The 18,299-nt window shown below is 39.9% G+C and overlaps 1 protein-coding gene across 7 annotated transcripts in view; it reads right to left on the bottom strand.

Moving 5' to 3' along the window:
* The window catches only part of MAP3K7 (mitogen-activated protein kinase kinase kinase 7), a 48,552-nt gene extending 32,523 nt beyond the window's left edge, over positions 1-16,029 (bottom strand). For 4 of the 7 annotated variants that reach the window (XM_064707278.1, XM_064707279.1, XM_064707280.1 and 1 more), the window contains exons 1-5: positions 15,375-16,029; positions 4,280-4,390; positions 2,615-2,680; positions 1,792-1,837; positions 990-1,128 (exon numbers count right to left, since the gene is read on the bottom strand). In XM_064707278.1, the coding sequence (XP_064563348.1) occupies positions 990-1,128; positions 1,792-1,837; positions 2,615-2,680; positions 4,280-4,390; positions 15,375-15,464 (452 nt within the window). In that variant the 5' untranslated portion in view covers positions 15,465-16,029. The remainder of the gene's footprint in view (positions 1-989; positions 1,129-1,791; positions 1,838-2,614; positions 2,681-4,279; positions 4,391-15,374) is intronic. The other 3 variants (XM_064707282.1, XM_064707283.1, XM_064707284.1) reach the window with 2 other exon arrangements.
* Between the last annotated feature and the right edge of the window lie 2,270 nt (positions 16,030-18,299).

Below are 18,299 nucleotides of genomic sequence, written 5' to 3'. Positions count from 1 at the left end.
CAAGAAAGGACTAAAGATTTAAATTGTGGCTTCATGTTATAATTTTATCTGGTAATAACTGCAAATTACCACCAAAAAGGGATGATTCTGCTGATCCTCAAATATCTGTTTCTATCTAATCTGTGGAGCCAGATCTGAAGCTGTGAAATGAGCTGGATAACAAACTGACTGGGTAGGAAACCATTAAATTTTGTTTTGGTGGAAAGTGATGGGAGCTTCTGGCAGGGGTAGTGGAAAAAGCAGAAGGAGGGGATAAAGGAGGATGGCCATGTGGCAAAAGAGCTCTAATGCAACAGATTAAATGTGACATTAGAACAAATCAACCCGCCCCACAATGATCTCTTATTAAATACCACAACCATTCCAAAACTGGAAGATTTTAAATGCCTCTCATTAGAAGCCCTATTCCTAATAAAATCCTCTTCCATGATGGATATCGGTAGCGGGAGAGGATATAAGAAAATAAAGATAGTGTAGAAAGTAATCTTGCCCCTAAGGAGTTGCAGCTGGGCCCATTATCAAAGATTAGGAACAGGCCTGACTTTAACAGGCCACAGCTGTAACCAATGAGAAGAAGATGCTATAAAAGAGTGGGGTGGGTTGAGAAGGGATCTGGAGTCAGGTGGCTGCTTTGTGAAGAAGAAAGAGGCAGTGCTCTGGGGAGGTGCCCATGAGAAACACCAAGAAGGTATGAAACTTTTGTGATAAGAAGACAGCAGTATGGAACCCCTCCAAAAGGATGACAACACGTACCCTGCAAGAGCAGGGCATTTTTCCAGTTGAACAGAAAGTAACTGAATACAGTTAGTTTTCTGTATCATAAATCATCATTCTGCAACTGAAGTTTCATATGCACAGCTTTCATTTGGAATACGGTTAATCTAAATGTTAGTACTAATTAAAGGTATTTCTTTTAAATGCAATAAAGCTATTCTAAATGATCTTAAATCCAATTGTAAGAAAAAACGAAAAAAGAGCTCTAAACCTACTTTGGTGGTTTCAGGTCTCGGTGAATTAGAGCCTTTGGCTTCATACTGTGGAGATATGCCACTCCTTGGGAACATTGTAAACACCAACTCATGGCATGTGCGGCAGTGTAATGAGGCAGAGGTTCAGCACCATGCAGCACTGCAAAACAAAGGCACAAACTAAAAAGAACTTTATTGCATATTACAACAGATACAATGGAGTTAACAAAATACCAGTCAGAAAGCTCTATGGAATCTAAGTAATCACCAACACCTCATTACTGAACTAAAAATACCTTTCTGCAGACTGTTAAAATAACAGAAATGTCAAAATATTTCCCATCTTTTTTAGTACATTTTCCATAATAATTTATGTTAAAATTCAATATGAAAAGTGTTGCTTATTCTCAGCTATCCCTGGTAGAGTCTATGTTAAACAAATGCCCAGGGAATTTACAAATTAGGGAAGAATTTTTTCAGATGTTCCACTGAAAAACCTTACATTACTTGTATAAAATATAAGAAACTGCTACCAAGAACAAACCAGTGAACTGAAAAGATGTTTAAAAATGCACACTCCTTTCTCCTTACATTATTTTAAGAATTTCAAAGAACCATATAATAGTTGGAAGAGATCTCTGGAAGTCCACCAAGCAAGTAAAGCAGGCCACCTCCAGCCAGTTGCCCTGGACTGTGTTCAGGTGGCTTCTGAATAGCTCCAAGAATGGTCTCTACTGAATTTCATATTTATGAAACAACTTGTAGTTTACATGTTTGCCCTAATACTAGCACTTTAACTCCAGGAAGCTGAAATGATACTCACCATTGTATAGAGAACCTCCTTCAGCATACTCCATAACAAGACACACCTTTGGGGGGAAGGGGACAAAAAATGGGCATATTTTCAATGCAGAGGCAAAAAATAGCTTTTGTAAACTGAAAGGGAAGTTCTTTGAGAGCAATTGCAAAGCCTCCATCCCTAAGCTAATGGAAAATACATCAGTCAGTTTGCAGTGTATGTATTCACGTGTAAGAAAAATCAGTTTTACACTTAGTTCTCACTGGAAGTTAGAAAATAAAAGAATGACCTCCCTCCTCCTCAGACTTAAAAAGCAAATACTGTTTTCCAACTGCAATTCATTGTCCTTTATACCTTTAGTGGCTTACAAAAAAAAATTTGTGAAATACTATGCCAGAAGAATTTCACTAGTACAAAGAAAGAAAAGGGATGCGGCATTATTTTAAGCAATTAAATAGTCCATACAAGAATTAGCTAAGGATACATCTGTCCTGTCACAGTACCCTCTTTTCTGCTTAGAGAATTTGTGAGACTGTTTGCAGCTGTGGCAGAAGGCAAGTAAATCCTGAAAATTACATGTATGAAAATAGGAGCTGAACTATAACTGGTGATGAGAAACAGATTTGGGGTGTTCTTGAAAGAATTTATTTTTTATAGCATTAGAAAGGAAAAACAAATATCTGAAAATATCAACCACCCTACATATCTGTGTATTTACTTATTATGGCTAAAACATGAAAAATATACAAAAGATGCATTTTTAATATAACATACATGTTCTGTGCATTGATGCTTGCATATGTTAAGCTAGTTACCTTTTGTCATACCGACATAAGTTATAACTTACTGGGTTTAGGCAGGCTCCATATAACTTGACAATATTGGGATGGTTTACCCGTGACAGTTGTCGAAGCTGCAATACAAATCAGAGTTTCAAACCACAGGAAAAAAAGGCTAATGCTTTATTTTCATAGCTATAAATAATACAACAGCAAGTACAGTCTTCTATGTCTGCATAACTCCAGATGGTGATTTCACAAATTACAAGATTTATGTCACTCTTTGCATTTAATTTATGTAGTCAGGTTTGTGTCAAAGTGGACATGTATTTTAAAAGAAAGTTTTATGAAATTATGTTTAACAAAAGTATTTTTGTCTAAAATACAGGCTAAAGTCACTCAGGACACAAGCACTGTGCAACTATGATGTCTATAGATTTGGTGCTCTTCCTGAAGCCTTCAATTCTGGGACTACATAAAAATTGTCTGATTAAATTAAAAAAATCAGAATCATATTGTCTGTTTTGACAATATAGAGGACAAAAGTTCTAAAGTCCCCAAGCCCACAACCCCATAAAATAATTTAATATTAAAATGACAAAGTTCCACGAACCTATTACTGTTCGTACTGACAACTGCATTATTTTGCATTTGGATCTTTTTACTAGTACACAGTAGAAGCAAGCAAAAAGGAATTTTTTCCCTGTACACAGACTGCTGAAGTACTTTACACTGTCTTCGGAGTAAATGCTATTTTTTCTACACACTTTCAGAAGATCCAAAAAATCAGAATGAAATATTTCAACCAATGCTTGCACTGAGCAGGGTTTCCGAAATAGCAGTAATTACTGAAGCATTTCTGGGATTATCTACTCAGATCTCTCTTGAACACAAAAATCCCAGAAGACTGATTGGATTTACTCAGCGTTAAACCAGACTCAAATTAATAACCTTAAAAACTTTCCATCATGATGAACAACATATAAATATTTACAGAAAGGCCTACCACAAACATGTTTTTTTCAGCCCTTTTAGTGTCACATTTTGTAAAAGTTAGTTCGAAATTTAAGAGTTTTATTTTTAACATATCTTGTGTATCCTGAACATTCTAAGCTATAACTGAATAAATACTAAGCAGCATGTCACAATATATGCCAGTTTAACTAAGCTTTTGATTCTAGAAAATATTATGTATCTTGGGAAGTTTATCAGTGTATCTGAACTACTTAAGATGTTTTTAATAAGCAGACACTGAATGAAAACAGTAATTGCCTTCAAGGTAGCAATGTACTTGCATAGAAGAAAAAAAATTTATCAAATTATTAGAACCGTTGAAAAACCTCAGAAACAGTTTCAAATATCAACCTGATTGTACTGGAGAACCTATGCTGTGGCCTCTGGAAGTGTTAATCAGCTTCAAGGCTTTGGTGGGTATTCCAGCTGCACCCTGACTTCACACTGGGGCAGAATCTAAAAACTGTTATTTCCCTACTTGTGTACCCTGTCTCTCCCACACTCTTGCTTTTCAGCTTTTATGAGAAGCAAACTAAAGGAGCTGCAATGTGCTTTGGCAGGTCTCCTGCTCTGCAAGACAAGGGTCCAGGCCTGAACTGGGTACTGCAGGCAGCATTTCTCTTGTGATAAAGACATAGCTTTTAGTACACTGAGTGCACCCGCGAATTTCAGGAGACAAGCTCTACCAAACCTTATATTTTCCATCACACATACTGTACCTCTACAATGAAGGCTTTTCTTTCAGATTCACTTTCTATCTGTTTAATGGCTACATCTTTAGCTCTCCATTTTGCCTTGCAGACTACACCAAAGGCTCCTCTTCCAACAACCTAGAACAAAATATAAAACACTGGAGTTAAAATTTGAAACAGTTTCATTCACTGCGCAGGACTTCACAAACAGAAAAAAACCTTAATTTAGAAAACTGAAGATACACAGGCTCGAGTTTTGCAGTAGGAATTGAATACTATGCCATTAAAGCATAACTAGACTTAGCTAAGCTTGCCCAAGAGATCATTTAGGCAAGAATTGGAAAACACACATACAAAAAAATTTTATTACTAATGTGCAGTGACAGTGTCTCAGAAAAGTATAATCTCAATTATTTAGAACAAGATTTGCTCAGAAGAAAATTAGAAGAATGAGACCTTATTTTTTTTCTCTTCAGGTTTCACCCCTGAAATGACACCTATCTGCTGTATTTGTTCATTCTTGCTAAAAAAAACAGGAAGTAAGACTTCTGAAACTTAAATGTATACACAACTGCACAGGACCATGATGAAATTGGGACAAGATGTTCCATGTGCTAAGTTATCAGTTCATTTTCTCATAGATGACTCAAGAGTGTGATAGCAGTAAATTATCCTGCAAGTCCTCCAAAAAAGTGTCTATGAACTAAGTTATCCCTATTTCTGTTGAAGTCTGCTTTCTAGCTTATTTGGAAATAACATTGCCTAAAATTATGGAAAAAAACAACCCCAGACAAGAGTCATAACTCTTCACTATAAAGTTGCAAAAGCAGTAGTAGCTGCTACTGCATACTACAGTGTTCAAGTAATCCTTAACCTTTGCTGTGAAGAAGCTCCAACACCACCATTATTTAGAGCAGCTCTTTGAAATCAAGCATAGAAATAAAAAAAGCAGGATAGAAAGAAGGTCACTTTCAGTTACTGGTGAATTACACATGATGTTTAATTGAAAATCCACTTCTTTTAATTGTTCCTCAAAGGAAAAATGGCAACATACAGGAATAATGACAAAACATGTATGTGAGATGTAAAATTGAAATGAAGGTGTTGCCAAAGCAGTGACTGCAGCCACTACAGGAAAGCACAGACAAGTACGTTATTACTCATATGCTCAAAAGAAAATGATGAAGAGGAGGAAACCTAAGGCACACACAGGCACAGAAGGAAAAGGAGCTCCTCCAAAACCAAAAAATGCAGGGCAGGCAAGATGAGAAGTAGGAGAGAGGAGGAGAAACAAGGGGCTGACTACCATTTATGTAATCCTTGGGTTAGGTTCTTACTATGTACTTCCCAAATAAATAAACAAACAGTGAAACTGATTTCCCCTGGGAATGGGATGGTAAGGGCTGTAGATGCATAACTCAAGACCTGCTAAACTGTCATGATGGATATGAGAAAGTCTGCAATCAAGGCCCCAATGTGAAGAGATGAAAAATATAAATTAAAAAACCCCATCAAGATCTTACATTAAGAAAGATAGAAAAAAGGAAATTATGCTTAATATTTCTTAAAAGTTTCATGTGAATTATAAGGTACAGCTGCCCCTGACAGCCATGGTGATAAAAGGCACTTTCTTCTTCTGGTTTCCTTATTACTGTAAGAAATACTTTTCTCTTTTTCATTACAGCATGCACTTTGCCTTCCAGGAGTTCCTGCCATCTCACGTTTACTTTCCACAGCAGTGGTTCAGAGTCTGCAGTAAGACATGCCCAGGAGATGCACAGAACATGCCCAATTCTGCTCTGTTTAACAACAGAACCTGTTGATTGTAACCTCATCCCCCAGCCAAAGTGCCTTGCACTTTGTGTTGCCTTCTTACATCTTGTCCTGATGTAACACACACTAACTATTTTCTTGCATTCCACACGTGAGGTTGGAAACACCAAGCCAAGAATGATAGATGAGCAGCCTACAAAAATAGTACATATAAACAAATTGGAAACAATGAGTCACTGGAAGACATAAAAGTCCCGAACAGTCTTCCTTGTTATTTCCTTTTCTCTCAGACCATGTTTTGAATAAAATTGCTCACTTTATAGGGGCTGGCAGGCCCCCCACCTTCACAAAAATTGTCCATTACAAAGCCCCTACCCATCTTGTACAGCACATGATCAGACCTACAGAATAAGGAAAATCTCATCAGTCAGTGTGTGTGCTGTAAGTCTGCATTTCACAGAAATGGTGATTAGCGAGCACATAAGTGCAAGCACCAGGGAAATACTAAGAAGAGTTAATGAGAGAAGGATGCCACAGAGCAGCTTGTGAAGGATGAAGTGTATTGGCAGAAGCAATACAGTTAGTTCCACATCTGCTGCTCCCCTACACTGAAGAAATCTAAACAGGGTTACCCAACTGAGTGGGAAGAACACTCCCTTTCACTTAGGGAAAAGGAGATGGGCATGAAATGAATTATCCTAGGTGGATACAATTGGCCTTATGGTTCAAGGCTCTGAGACACCTTTTAGAAGGTTCCTTTTCTTAATATACCTTTTCTCACATGCTTTCAGAGTTTTCAACTATAACTCTGTTACATTGAATCCAATGACAGAAACAAAAAGAGTGATTTGAAAGCAGTGCATATATGTCAGTTAAAAGACTGGTCTAAAAATTTAATGAAGTAATTTGACTTTTTTTTTTACACTTAGCCTGAATTACCTACAACAGTTTGTGATGGGTCAGGCTTACTTTTTTTCTGGCTAGTTGTATCTTTCCCTGCTGAAAAGCGTTGTGTATGTCCATATAAACAAATACACTATATACATTATGTATATTATTTTAATATTATCAATATGCAATATATACTACATATATTTTTATACATTTTATTTATATTTATTTTTGAGATGTATCACAAAAAAAAGAAACTCCATGTATCTCTTCTATTTGATTCCACATGGTAAATTCAGCTCATAAGTCAATATAAACGCATACTACTTCCCTGCAGAAAAATTCATTACTATTTTCATGTTTCATCCTGAGAACTGGTACATGTACTTCCAATTAATACACTAAAGAAATCATTATTTTTTAATGCTGTTGTATTTTTAAATAATATTTCTAATAACTGAAGAAACTCACAGAAACGAGTATACTGCCCCATGTGGTATTTTACATTGAGCCATGAATGTCACAATATTTGGGTTTTAGCTGAAAAGTGGAATAAATTCCAAGAATTAGATGTTCTTTAGAAGTCCCACTGATGACTGGAAAAAAATAATAAAAAAAAATAAAATCAGTGTTGTGCACCAAGAGGAAGAGTTTACCAGGCAATCTAAACCTCAATTATGTAATGGAAAGCTGTGAGACCACCAAGTATGTAAATTTTATTACTGGTGAAAATAGTTTGATAAATGATTATGCAGTCAAGGTTTCATAACAATTTATCAGTGACTTGTTGCCTGCTTAGGCAGAAGGTTAAACTTGAGAAGAGGACATGGATGCAGTGAATATTTACCTAGGATACAGGGAAAACAGAAGAGCTGATCCTCCATTAAAGCAGCTCAGGCTCTTGGATGGCACATGAAAGGAGCAACCATCAGAAACAATGACAGATCCAATACAAATTGGTTTCCCATATGTGAAAACTCAGTGTGCTTTTCCTACTTAATCTGGAAAAAGTATATTACTCATAGCAAAAACCCCTTTATAATCGACAGAATGCAGGTTGTGGTGGAGTCCATTTACATATAATTTTCTTCCCTTAAATTTATTCTTTAAAGGAGTAAGTCTTAGATATTGTCAGAACAGTTTAAACACTATATAGTTTCCTTCAGCACCTCGTGCTGGAACTAGGTAACTTAATATCACAGGAGGGAGGCAGTGCCTGAACTTTAGTTTCTTCATGCTCATTCCTTCTTGTCCCCTGCTGCTGGTGCCACACCATATGCTTGGGCAACAGCGCATATTCGGAATTATATGAAGCACAGTTAATGGAATTATTGACACAACAAATCAATAAACAGCAGTTGATCTGTAGCACTGTGTTTATTTGGAAAATGATCTAAAAATAAACACATTCTTTTAGTAAAAGATTCTGTTTCTTTAAATATCTTCTAGGAGAAAAAAGGAAGATATAGGGTAGATGAGACATTTAGAAATAGAGTAAGAACAAGTCTGCTTCTACCTTTATCACAGAAGAGAATTAAGTTTGTCAAAAACCACTTGGTACATGACACAAAACCATTTTAAACTGGAACTAATACTTAAAGAGGTTCAAAGATTGAGAAGTGTATTAAAATTTATTCTTCTACCTGTAAAATACATACCAGTAAAAAGTTACATTTTACTGTACGACAAAGTGACATGGTGAAGGACAGTGCCACTTGCATGTTTTCCAGATAATGTATTTAGAGTCTTATTTAAAGAATATGAACCATACAAGAACCCTGGAACACGCATTACCTCTGTCTCTGTGTACAAATAGTATCAAATGCTGTACATAAACAAAGATACATGATACTAACTTGTAAGTATGTAGACTATACTGACTGGTAAGTTATGTAGACTAGAAATCATGCAGGAAATAGAGACTGCAGATATGTTAAGAGCTTAAGGATGTATTTTGTCCTAAGGGATGTGACCAAAAATTTCCCCTCCCCCAGTAAAACAAGAAAAATGCATCTCTATTTATTTAGATGCACTATAATTCCCTAACAAATGTTAAAACTTTGGAAAAATTAATTTCAACTTTGCATTAACTCCACAAGTTTTCTATTAACTCAAAAACATACAAATGCAAAGTTTTTCTCTTTATCCATAAAGTTTCCATGTAAGGTAGTTCTGCATGCTGGATACTTAGTGCTTTTATTTCTAAAAAAAACCTTGCTGGATATATAAGACAGCAATAAAATATAATAGCTCCCTGGTTAGCAGACGTAGTATTCTTTAGAGAACTGACTTCATAATTTGCTGTATCTACTGTATTACTGCTCATTTACGATTTTGGAAGGCAGGACAAGCAGTTACAAAAATCCAAAACCAGAAAACCAACAAAACCTGTGCTTCCAAAATGACAACAGGCTTTAAGTTATCTTTAATATCTATATTGCTTTGTTTACTGGTATATTTGCTAATGAAATGGGATGTATGCAAACTGAATGTTTGGATCTCTCAAGCTCCAGATACTACATGAGAGAGAGTGGAAAAAAATGTTTTATTATGTGTTCTAAAAAACACAAAAAAGATTCACATTTTAAAATTCAGTTGCTTCTACTCTCTCTGTCTACCAGAGCTCCAGCAGTACCAATAAAGTATACTAATATTTTCAGTTTTTCACATATGTGAAATGCATGGCAGATGTAGCTTAAATTTTAAAAAAGTGCCAAAAGAAGACATGAACAACAGTTTAGAGCTTCTAAAATTATATTCCTACACTTTCCATCATTCATTCAACCAGCGTCAAATTCCAGCTTCAGTTCCTCTGTGTGTGCTATCCTTTATTAAGTAGGTTGAAGCAAATCGGCCCCGTGCCACAAATGACTGTGGCCAATACCCTGGCAGCACTTTTAGGAAGGAGCTCAGATCTATCTGCCAATTCTTACAGCTATGTTCTTTGACTGGTTAAGTTTATTTGTACTAGTGTCAGCACAACTCTAAATGTTGCTTTTCCTTTCTGGGATTCATACAGCAATGAAGAACCTCCAAATCCTCTCCACTCCCCCATCCCCAAAACCCCTGGAAGCAATCCTACTAATTTGAAGTAAACTAAGTAATTAGATTTAGTTTCCAAGTTTGAACTTAGAATTATGCAAAACACTGTAGAAAAAATATTTCTTCCTGAAAGAAAGTGGTTATTAAAATCAACTTAGATTCTTAATATAGGAGAGTTCTGCTTGAGAAACTCATACAGTTGGTCCCTATCTAGGGTTTCATCTGTTAGAGCTGTATAACACTGTACAGTTTTCATTAAGTGGCTGGTCTATCTGAATTTAGTTCTGTTTTAAGAACTAATTCTCTTTCCAGCTTCTTTAGAACACGTTTATGAAGAATCAAAGTATCATCATACACGTTCCTGAAACTATAGATGCACAGAATGGTTTGGATTCGAAGGGACCTCAAACATCTTCTAGTTCCAATCCCTCATCGTGGGCAGGGACACCTTCCACTAGACCAGGTTACTCAGAACTCCATCCAGCCTGCTCTCGAAAATTATGTTTCCAGAAATTCTTCCTTGGCTCTGAAAATGCAAACAACCCCTCCCTGCATTTTGATAGCTCAAGCCATTCCAAGAAATGCAAGCATCTCAAAGATAACAGTTTATCAGGTTATACTTTCATTCTGGTTTATCACATATTGAAAAGCTTTTATGCACTGATAGGATTTTATACGTCTCGAGAACTGAACTCATTTTAATTAGTGGCAATTAAAAAACATTAACAAAACAACTTTCTGATGCTCTAGTATGAATCAGTTTGTTCTGTTAGAGCAGCCCAGAGAGTGAATTATTGTTTTAGAAACAAGATGTTGGATAATGAGGCACTCAGGGTACAGGACTCTAACATGAGCTCTCTGGGCTGGTGCTGTCTAAAATTACTGGTCTTTGGAAAAAACCAAACCTGAAAACAAACAAGTATTCTGCAACTAGTAAAATACTGGTAACAATCCACTGGGTGAAATGTGAAATTTGCTCTGTTGTATCAGTTTTTTTCTTTTTTTCATATTATCTCATAAATATGGATCTTGCTTTCATCACTGAAACAGGAAGATCTGTGAGGTTTCTTTCCCATGGATTCTTTATGAAGTATGAGTCTCTTTTACAGGATACAAACTGATTCACTGAATGTATCTGCATTTGTAGAAATGAGTGTGAAGTGTCACATTAAGAGTTTAACTAGCTTATTAGCTATCTTCTAACTCACTAGTAAATTTCATCCACATGGAACAGGTGTTGCATCACTTTTGCTATAAATTCACACCCCAGCTGACATTCCAGCTATTTTCTTGTATAAATGAATGAAGAGAATCTTCTATTGGTGTAATTAAACTACATTTAAGTAGTTATTTGAATTAATCCAGAAATCATTTAGACTAAAATCAGAGAAAATACTGGCATGTTTTCATCATGTACTTATTTTTCGCCTTTGTTTTTGAATACCCAGCTTTGCACCTTGACGTATAACTGAAAAACGCTGTGAAATTTGACTGAGTTCAAATGGATTTCTAACTACCACCCTTGGTTTTTGAGAACCAATCCTTCTGTACTCATCTCAGTTATCCAATAATGCTGTTCAGATCTCAAATCACATCTGGTTCTTCTCCAAATTTCTTCCAAGTTTTCAGATTGGTATTCTACAAGTGGGGATGATCTCCCACGACACAGAAACAACGGAGGCAGTAACAGCTCCATGTTCAACAGCAACTCACACAAATCTGCTTTACCTTGTAATGGACATAATCAGACACTGCATCTCACTAACTTTTTAAAAGTTAACTATATAAAGGGAAGCAAAACCCAGTTGCCTTGCTGTATTGTTCATTCTCTTGTTTTGCTCCAGAATTGGAAGGAACGCACGTAGTTCCCAGCACACTACTCAGTTAATGAAATTAATCAACTATTTAGAAAATATCTAAGATAGGTGGATATACTATAAATTCCATCTCCTTAGTTGCTGGGACCTTAAGTAAATTTTCTAAAATAAATATTTATAAAGCTTACCTCTTCATCTCAAAGAAAACATGACCCTAACTCTCTCAGAATTAACTACTACCCAAATAGATTGTTGAAAAGAAACTTCAGTAAACTGCAATATACCAGTAGAGCATTAAACAACAGTTTTCAAATAATTTACATTTCAGACCATCCAAAAGTAACTTGCACCTATGCAAATATGGCATTAGTTTTTTAACTGGTCTGCATCAGGCAGTGACTGGGCAGGGTTGCAGTATGCATGACCAGACATGTACCTTTGGCTGTGCAATCCAAGCACACACACATCATGTGATGGAGAGGTCTCTGTTTTGGTCATGTATGGGACTCTTACCCAGTTACCTGGTGGAGGAAAGCCTGTGGAATTTTCAGGAAAGTGTGGCAGGGAGTAGGCTGCCAGAACAATTAAAAACCAAAGACTGTTTTAGCTTAGATGTGGAAACTCCTCTGGGAAGAGGAGTTTTCAACAACCAGAGTGTTGTTCTAGATTCAAATATGAGATTTTAAAACAAGGCTATTAGGCTTTTTATTGTTGACTTGATTTCAGCTACATTAGATTTTATTTTTTCAGTTTCTAATGATTTTTCTATACAATACTAAAAACAAAATTGCCATTTTCACAATCAAAAACTTGCATAGTGAAATAGAGAGCACTTCTGTTGAACAAAAGTTTTGTGTTGTTTTTCCCCTTCTAGTTTTGAAGATGCTCCTGCTGGGTCACATCAATTTTGATTTGACTCCAACTCTTTCATAATTGTCTCTATGGTTTACTTCATTTTAAGCACTTGAAATAACAAAAAGGCATTCTGAAACTGAAGATGTGTTTGACTGGTGGGAAGTAACACTACAGTTAGTCATGTGCATGGTAGCTAAACCAAAATATGGTATATTCTTGTTTTTATCTCAGTAGAGTTCAGACAAACCCAATGAAAGTGCACTCAAAGATCTCATATTTATTAGCAAGTTCTCTGGGCCTGCAAGTATTCCAGAACTTCAATATCTATTAATAAACCAGTGGCAGAGTGGGACTGCTATCTGCTGACAAGACAGCCTTGATAATACAACAGCAAAGCTATGATTATAAAAGCAGTTGAGTTTCCAGTGTAGATCTCTTAACACTCCATTTTGAAACATTTGAAGTTTGCCAAGCATAAATATGACCATTTTGAGATATTACAGCCACTTAAAATCCTTGAAAACCTCTGAGCCTAAAATGAGGGCACAGAAAATCCTCAGTAAGGATGTGTGTTTTGTTATGACTACAAAGTTGACTATTTGTGCTGAAACTGCATCATGAGTAAGAGGTCAACACCCACAGCTCAGAAAAGCAAGGCCTAAGTAGGATCTCCAATCTATCTGTTTTCTTGTAAAGTAGGTCTTATTTCTTCCTCTGTGCAATGACATTTAGACTTTGTTTAACACTAGGGTATTCCCTTTGCCTCTAAGAACTTCTGGGAAGACAGCTACACTCAAAATGCTATGCCAGCTGTGACCAGATTTTTTCATGGAGACAACACTATCAAAGTTGTCACATAAGTTTTGTATCTCTACGAAGATACTGTGTTTAGAATAACAACAACTGCATTAAACAAATTTCTACTTAAGCTTTGTCTCTAGATACATTTTTGTACTGACAGTTCTGTTTCTGTGAGCCCCAGGCACACGTGTGGGACACAGTCAAGCTCTGAGCACTAAACCTTAGAATGGCAGACTCTAGTTACACCAATTACACACTATGCAGCTCCACATCTCCCATATGTAAAGCAGCAATACAATCCTTGCTAACACCTCCCCAAGGGTGTTGTGAGGATTAAAGATTTGTACAGCACTTTATTAATTCAAAGGGCTATGTCTAACACAGCAGATGTGGTACTCACTTCAGTGAGGCATCACTGGGCACCTTTTTACAATGGACAACCCACTTAAACTTTCTTCATTGGGTGAGAAATTATATTTCTCCCAAACATGTGATTTGATCCCCAGCTATTAGTAAGTGTTGCAAAGACAACAAAAAATACCTTCACTTCAGAAGAGTTAAATGCATAAAGGATGGCAGAACAACTAGACTTACAGAAACAAAAATCTTTATGGTTGCCAAATTCACAAAAAGAGATAGAGGCAATCTTTTGAAATATATTGTCTTCTGAAAATTTCCAGTGCCCAGTGCTTGCTATGGTGAAAGCCAAAGTCACCAGAATACTACCTGAATACAGCAGAAGGTGCCCTGGTGCTCCATGGTAGATTTTAAGGTCCCTGAATTAACCCCAGGTGACCCAAGCCCAGTAGGATAATTATGAACAAACCAGTATCTAGCAAAGTACTGTAAAAATGTGCGATGCAGGTTTTTATAGGTTTTACCTATAAAAGCTACTACATAAAACTCCACTTCCACATAAACTTTTTAAGGAAAACAGGATAATTATTGCTCTAAAAGAAAGATGGTAATCTACAAATAAAAGCACAGGGACTGTTTCAGCAGTCTTGGATGCCTGTTAGGTCCAGACTCTACAGGCTGGCCTCATCAAATTTGTTATGGATTTATATGAAGAAACTTAATTCCTGTAGAGAATTTAGCAGACCACAAAGGAAAAAACAGCAGCAATATTTTTGTGTAATTCTGAGAGTCAAACAACACTGTAGTATATAGAGACTACTGAGCCCGTTATTAAAGCACACAAGCTACCCTAGATGACTCACTTTTACAGGAACCCCTGACAGATGAAAGATACACCTGAAATAATTTCACTATGTGAATTTCACAGAAGAAAAGCTTCCTTCCAATTTTATTATACAATAACTGAATGTCATTTTCTACATAACAGGCACAGGTCACAAATGAAATGTTAAACATCGATAAGTGCAACACCAATAGCCTATGTTAAGAAAAAAAACCCTGTTTATCCTTACAGCTCACAGAGCTGTAAATTTAGCAAATCATTACGAGTGGTATGATCATCACATATACAATGGCTCAGTTTGGTGGCAGAAGGTGAAAGCAGGGGCATAGAGATCTAAAAGAAAGATTAGAATTAACTGTTCTCTCTTGACAACTATGCTGGCCTCCCGTACTAAAGTGAGTGGCAAAATGGGCGGCGAAACTTTTAAAGTCCTGAACAAATCTATCCCATTTAAATAAAACTCCAAAGTAAGGCATCCAGCAGCAGGGCCGGCAAGAGTAAGCTGGCACCTCCGCTCCCAGCCAGACCGCCTTTGTTCGCTGGTGCCAGCCGCCGTAGCATCCACGGGAGCACAGAAGCCCCGCTCAGGTACACCGGGGGGCCGCGGCATCCCGGCGCACCCGCGGAGCCCCCGCGGGCCCGTTCGCAGTGCGGGGCCGGGCAGGAGAACCGAGGGCTCTGCGCGGCGGGGCCAGGCTGGCCGCGCCCGGGGAGCCAGGGGGACGGCGGGACCCTCACTCACCTCTTCCACCTCGATCTCTTTGTAGTCGATTTCTTCGAAGTTGAGGACCGGGGGGGTTTCAATCATTTCAGCGGAGGCGGCAGCGGACATGCCTCCTCTTTCACCGCAGGGAGGAGAGGGGGCCGGGGCTACGCGAGGGTCCGGCACCGGGCAGCCGAGGGCCGGAGCCGGGGCTACGCGGGGCTCGGCGGCGGTTCCGGGCGCAGGTCGGGGCGGGCCTGGCCGAGGCGCCGCCGGGGCCGCATCCGCGGCGGCCTCGGGCCTCACTGGCGGCGGGCACAGGCCCCGGCGCCGCCGCTGCGCATCCCGCGCCCTCCCGCACCCCCGCGGGGCGCCGCGCCGACTGCCCTAGGCCGCGGCCTCTGCGCAGCTCGGGACCGCCTCGGCCGCGCGTCCCCGGGCGAGAGAAGGCGGCGCCCCCGGGGCCGCAGCCGGGCTCCGCCGGCAGCCCCAGCGGCGGCAGCGGGAGAGGGGGCCGCGGCGGGGGTGGGGGAGCCGCTTAGAGCCGCGCCGCGGCCGCCGCCGCTGACATCAGAGCCGCTTCCTGCTGCCCCGGCCGAGGAGGGAGGGACGGAGTGAAAGAGTATGGAAGGGAGGGAGGGAGCGCCAGGCGGGGGCGGGCGGGGAAGCGCCGGTAGCAGCGCCTCTCGGGCGGCCGCGGCGGGGCCACGGCCTGGCGGCGGCACCGCCCCCGCCCCGCCCCACGCCGCTCGCTGCCGCCAGGGGGAGCAGCCGCGGCCCCTGCCCGGCCCCGCTTCCTGTTCCTGCCGCCAGCCGGAGCCGCGGGCAGCGCCGGGGCCGCGCGTCCCAGCCGGGGCTGCAGGGCTCAGTCCGGCGGGGCTCCCCGCGCTCCAGGCGGCTGCCGGACACGGCCCCATCCCGGGGCTGCGTGTCACCGCCATGCGAGTGCCGGGCACGGCCCCCTCCCGGGGCTGCGTGTCTCCGCCATGCGAGCGCCGGGCGCAGGCCCTTCCCCTGTGTATGTGCTTGTATTTGTCCAGGGCAGGTGGTGTTGTACCGGGTCTTGGGACGAGGGCAGGCCTTGTGCTTTCTCAGCACAGCGGTGCTTTCTCAGCGGAAACCTGTGTGTAGGAGGGTGGCTGTGGAGTCAGGGAGAACGGAGCGGTTGATGTAAACGCATAGTAATAAAGGGATAGGGAATGAACGTATACCTTAACCACTCCAAGGGAGTCTTGACCCACTCCTTGCCAAAGCTGTCTGCTGACCCTGCTTCTGCTTTTGGCTGCAACACCCTCCCCATTAGTGTTTCGGTGGTAAATGTGACAGACTGATGCTTCAGGGCAGTCCATGGTGTGAAATCATTGCTGAGATGAGTGAATAGAGCTGCTGTGTTCCCCTGAAACAGCTGTGCTTCATTTTGATATGTTTAGCCTTCGGGCTATATATAAAAAGTTATGTTATTGTACAATACTATTAATAGTATGTAATTTTAGTAGATCTAGTAAGCTTTCCTAGATCTTCCTCTGCTAGCGTGCTAGTGAATGTCTGTGCCTCACAAGGAAGTCTCATAAATGTAGAGAGATCTGGTTCACAGAGCTAGCCTGAGAAAGCCGCTTAAGCAGTTAACTAGGAAAAAAAATCAAGGATGAATATGGGAAGTCACCTAATCTTACGGTGGCTCAGCTATTGTCAGAAAAGCCAAAGTGAAAGTACCTCTATCTGAGCTGCTGCACTTTGTGACAGGTTGCTATTAAGGGTTGCTTGCTCCCCTCCTATATTTTTCTGTCAGCTTTTATAGTTTGTCCAGGATTCTCAGATGTACACCAATCCAGAAATTGCAGCCAAGCAGTCACAGTACGTGTTGACTCTGTTGCATGCAAGATGAAACTCGTATGCAGGGCTGGTGGGGTTGGTGCAATTACATTGCCCAAGCAATCTGTGTGTGCGTGGGGAGCAGACTCATATGCTGAATGTGCTTTTTCTGCTGTTGCTGTTTGATTTTCTGATATGGTTTGGTGTAGAAAGATCTAAAGAATCTTCTCTTAGTCCAAGTACCACAAAATCTGGCTAATATCTGCTTCATCCAGCAGTGGCATTATCCAGATCCCCTACTTTCTCAGCTTGTTTATGGGTTTGGATGTTCATACTGACTCTGACACCCCCTTATACCCAGTGAAGCATTTGAAAGCCACTATTAGTGCTCATCTTAGTCATGCTGTGACACAGTCATAAAGAACCGTGTTTATACCTGGACCTCATAATTTCTCACAGGAAAGTGTATCACTTGTGTAAGCAGCTGCTGCTGCTGTCTCAGCTGCTGGAGTGTGCAATATATTGATTATTGGAATTAGGAATATGGATTTCTGAGGTATTGAGAAAACTGCAAGTCCAATGAAAACCAGACTCCATTCAGTCTGGTTCATACTGGCTTCATACTGCTGCATGAAATGCTTCAGTTCTCTAAACACTTGTAGATCAAGACAAGAAACACCTGAAGTCAACTGAAGCTAAGGATAAAGTACGAATGAAAAGAAAGGGAGGTGTGAAAATCTATCACTGGATACTTGAAATCCATCATCCTGATACTTAGTTGCAATCATGAGCACGATCTCAGGCCAAAAGCTTAACATTTCATTTCTTTTTTGGGCACATATCCATTGGGAAGGGTGAACTACATTAGTAGTTTTTTTTAGAAAGATGGCCAGGTGGGTGGTTGTGCTTTAGGGGGTGGCAGTTGGTGATCTCTGGTAAATGTAACTGAATATTATTTGGCTTTTTGTTATGTTTCACAGGCCTTTCTTGAGGGTATGTATCAGGCAGATGGCAGTTGCAGTCTTCTGTTTTTCAGTGGAGAGATTTTTCTGTTGCCTTTGTTACGTTTTGTTGATGGGTATTAAGACAGCAGAAGAGAGCATTCCAATTATAGCTGCTTGTAAGGTTCATTTCCTCTCAGAAATTGATGTG

This window comes from Zonotrichia leucophrys, chromosome 3 (assembly GCF_028769735.1).
Source record: "Zonotrichia leucophrys gambelii isolate GWCS_2022_RI chromosome 3, RI_Zleu_2.0, whole genome shotgun sequence".
Classification (NCBI taxonomy): Eukaryota; Metazoa; Chordata; class Aves; order Passeriformes; family Passerellidae; genus Zonotrichia; species Zonotrichia leucophrys.
The sequence above is the reverse complement of the archived record's forward strand: the minus strand, read 5'-3'. Positions and strand labels throughout refer to the sequence as shown.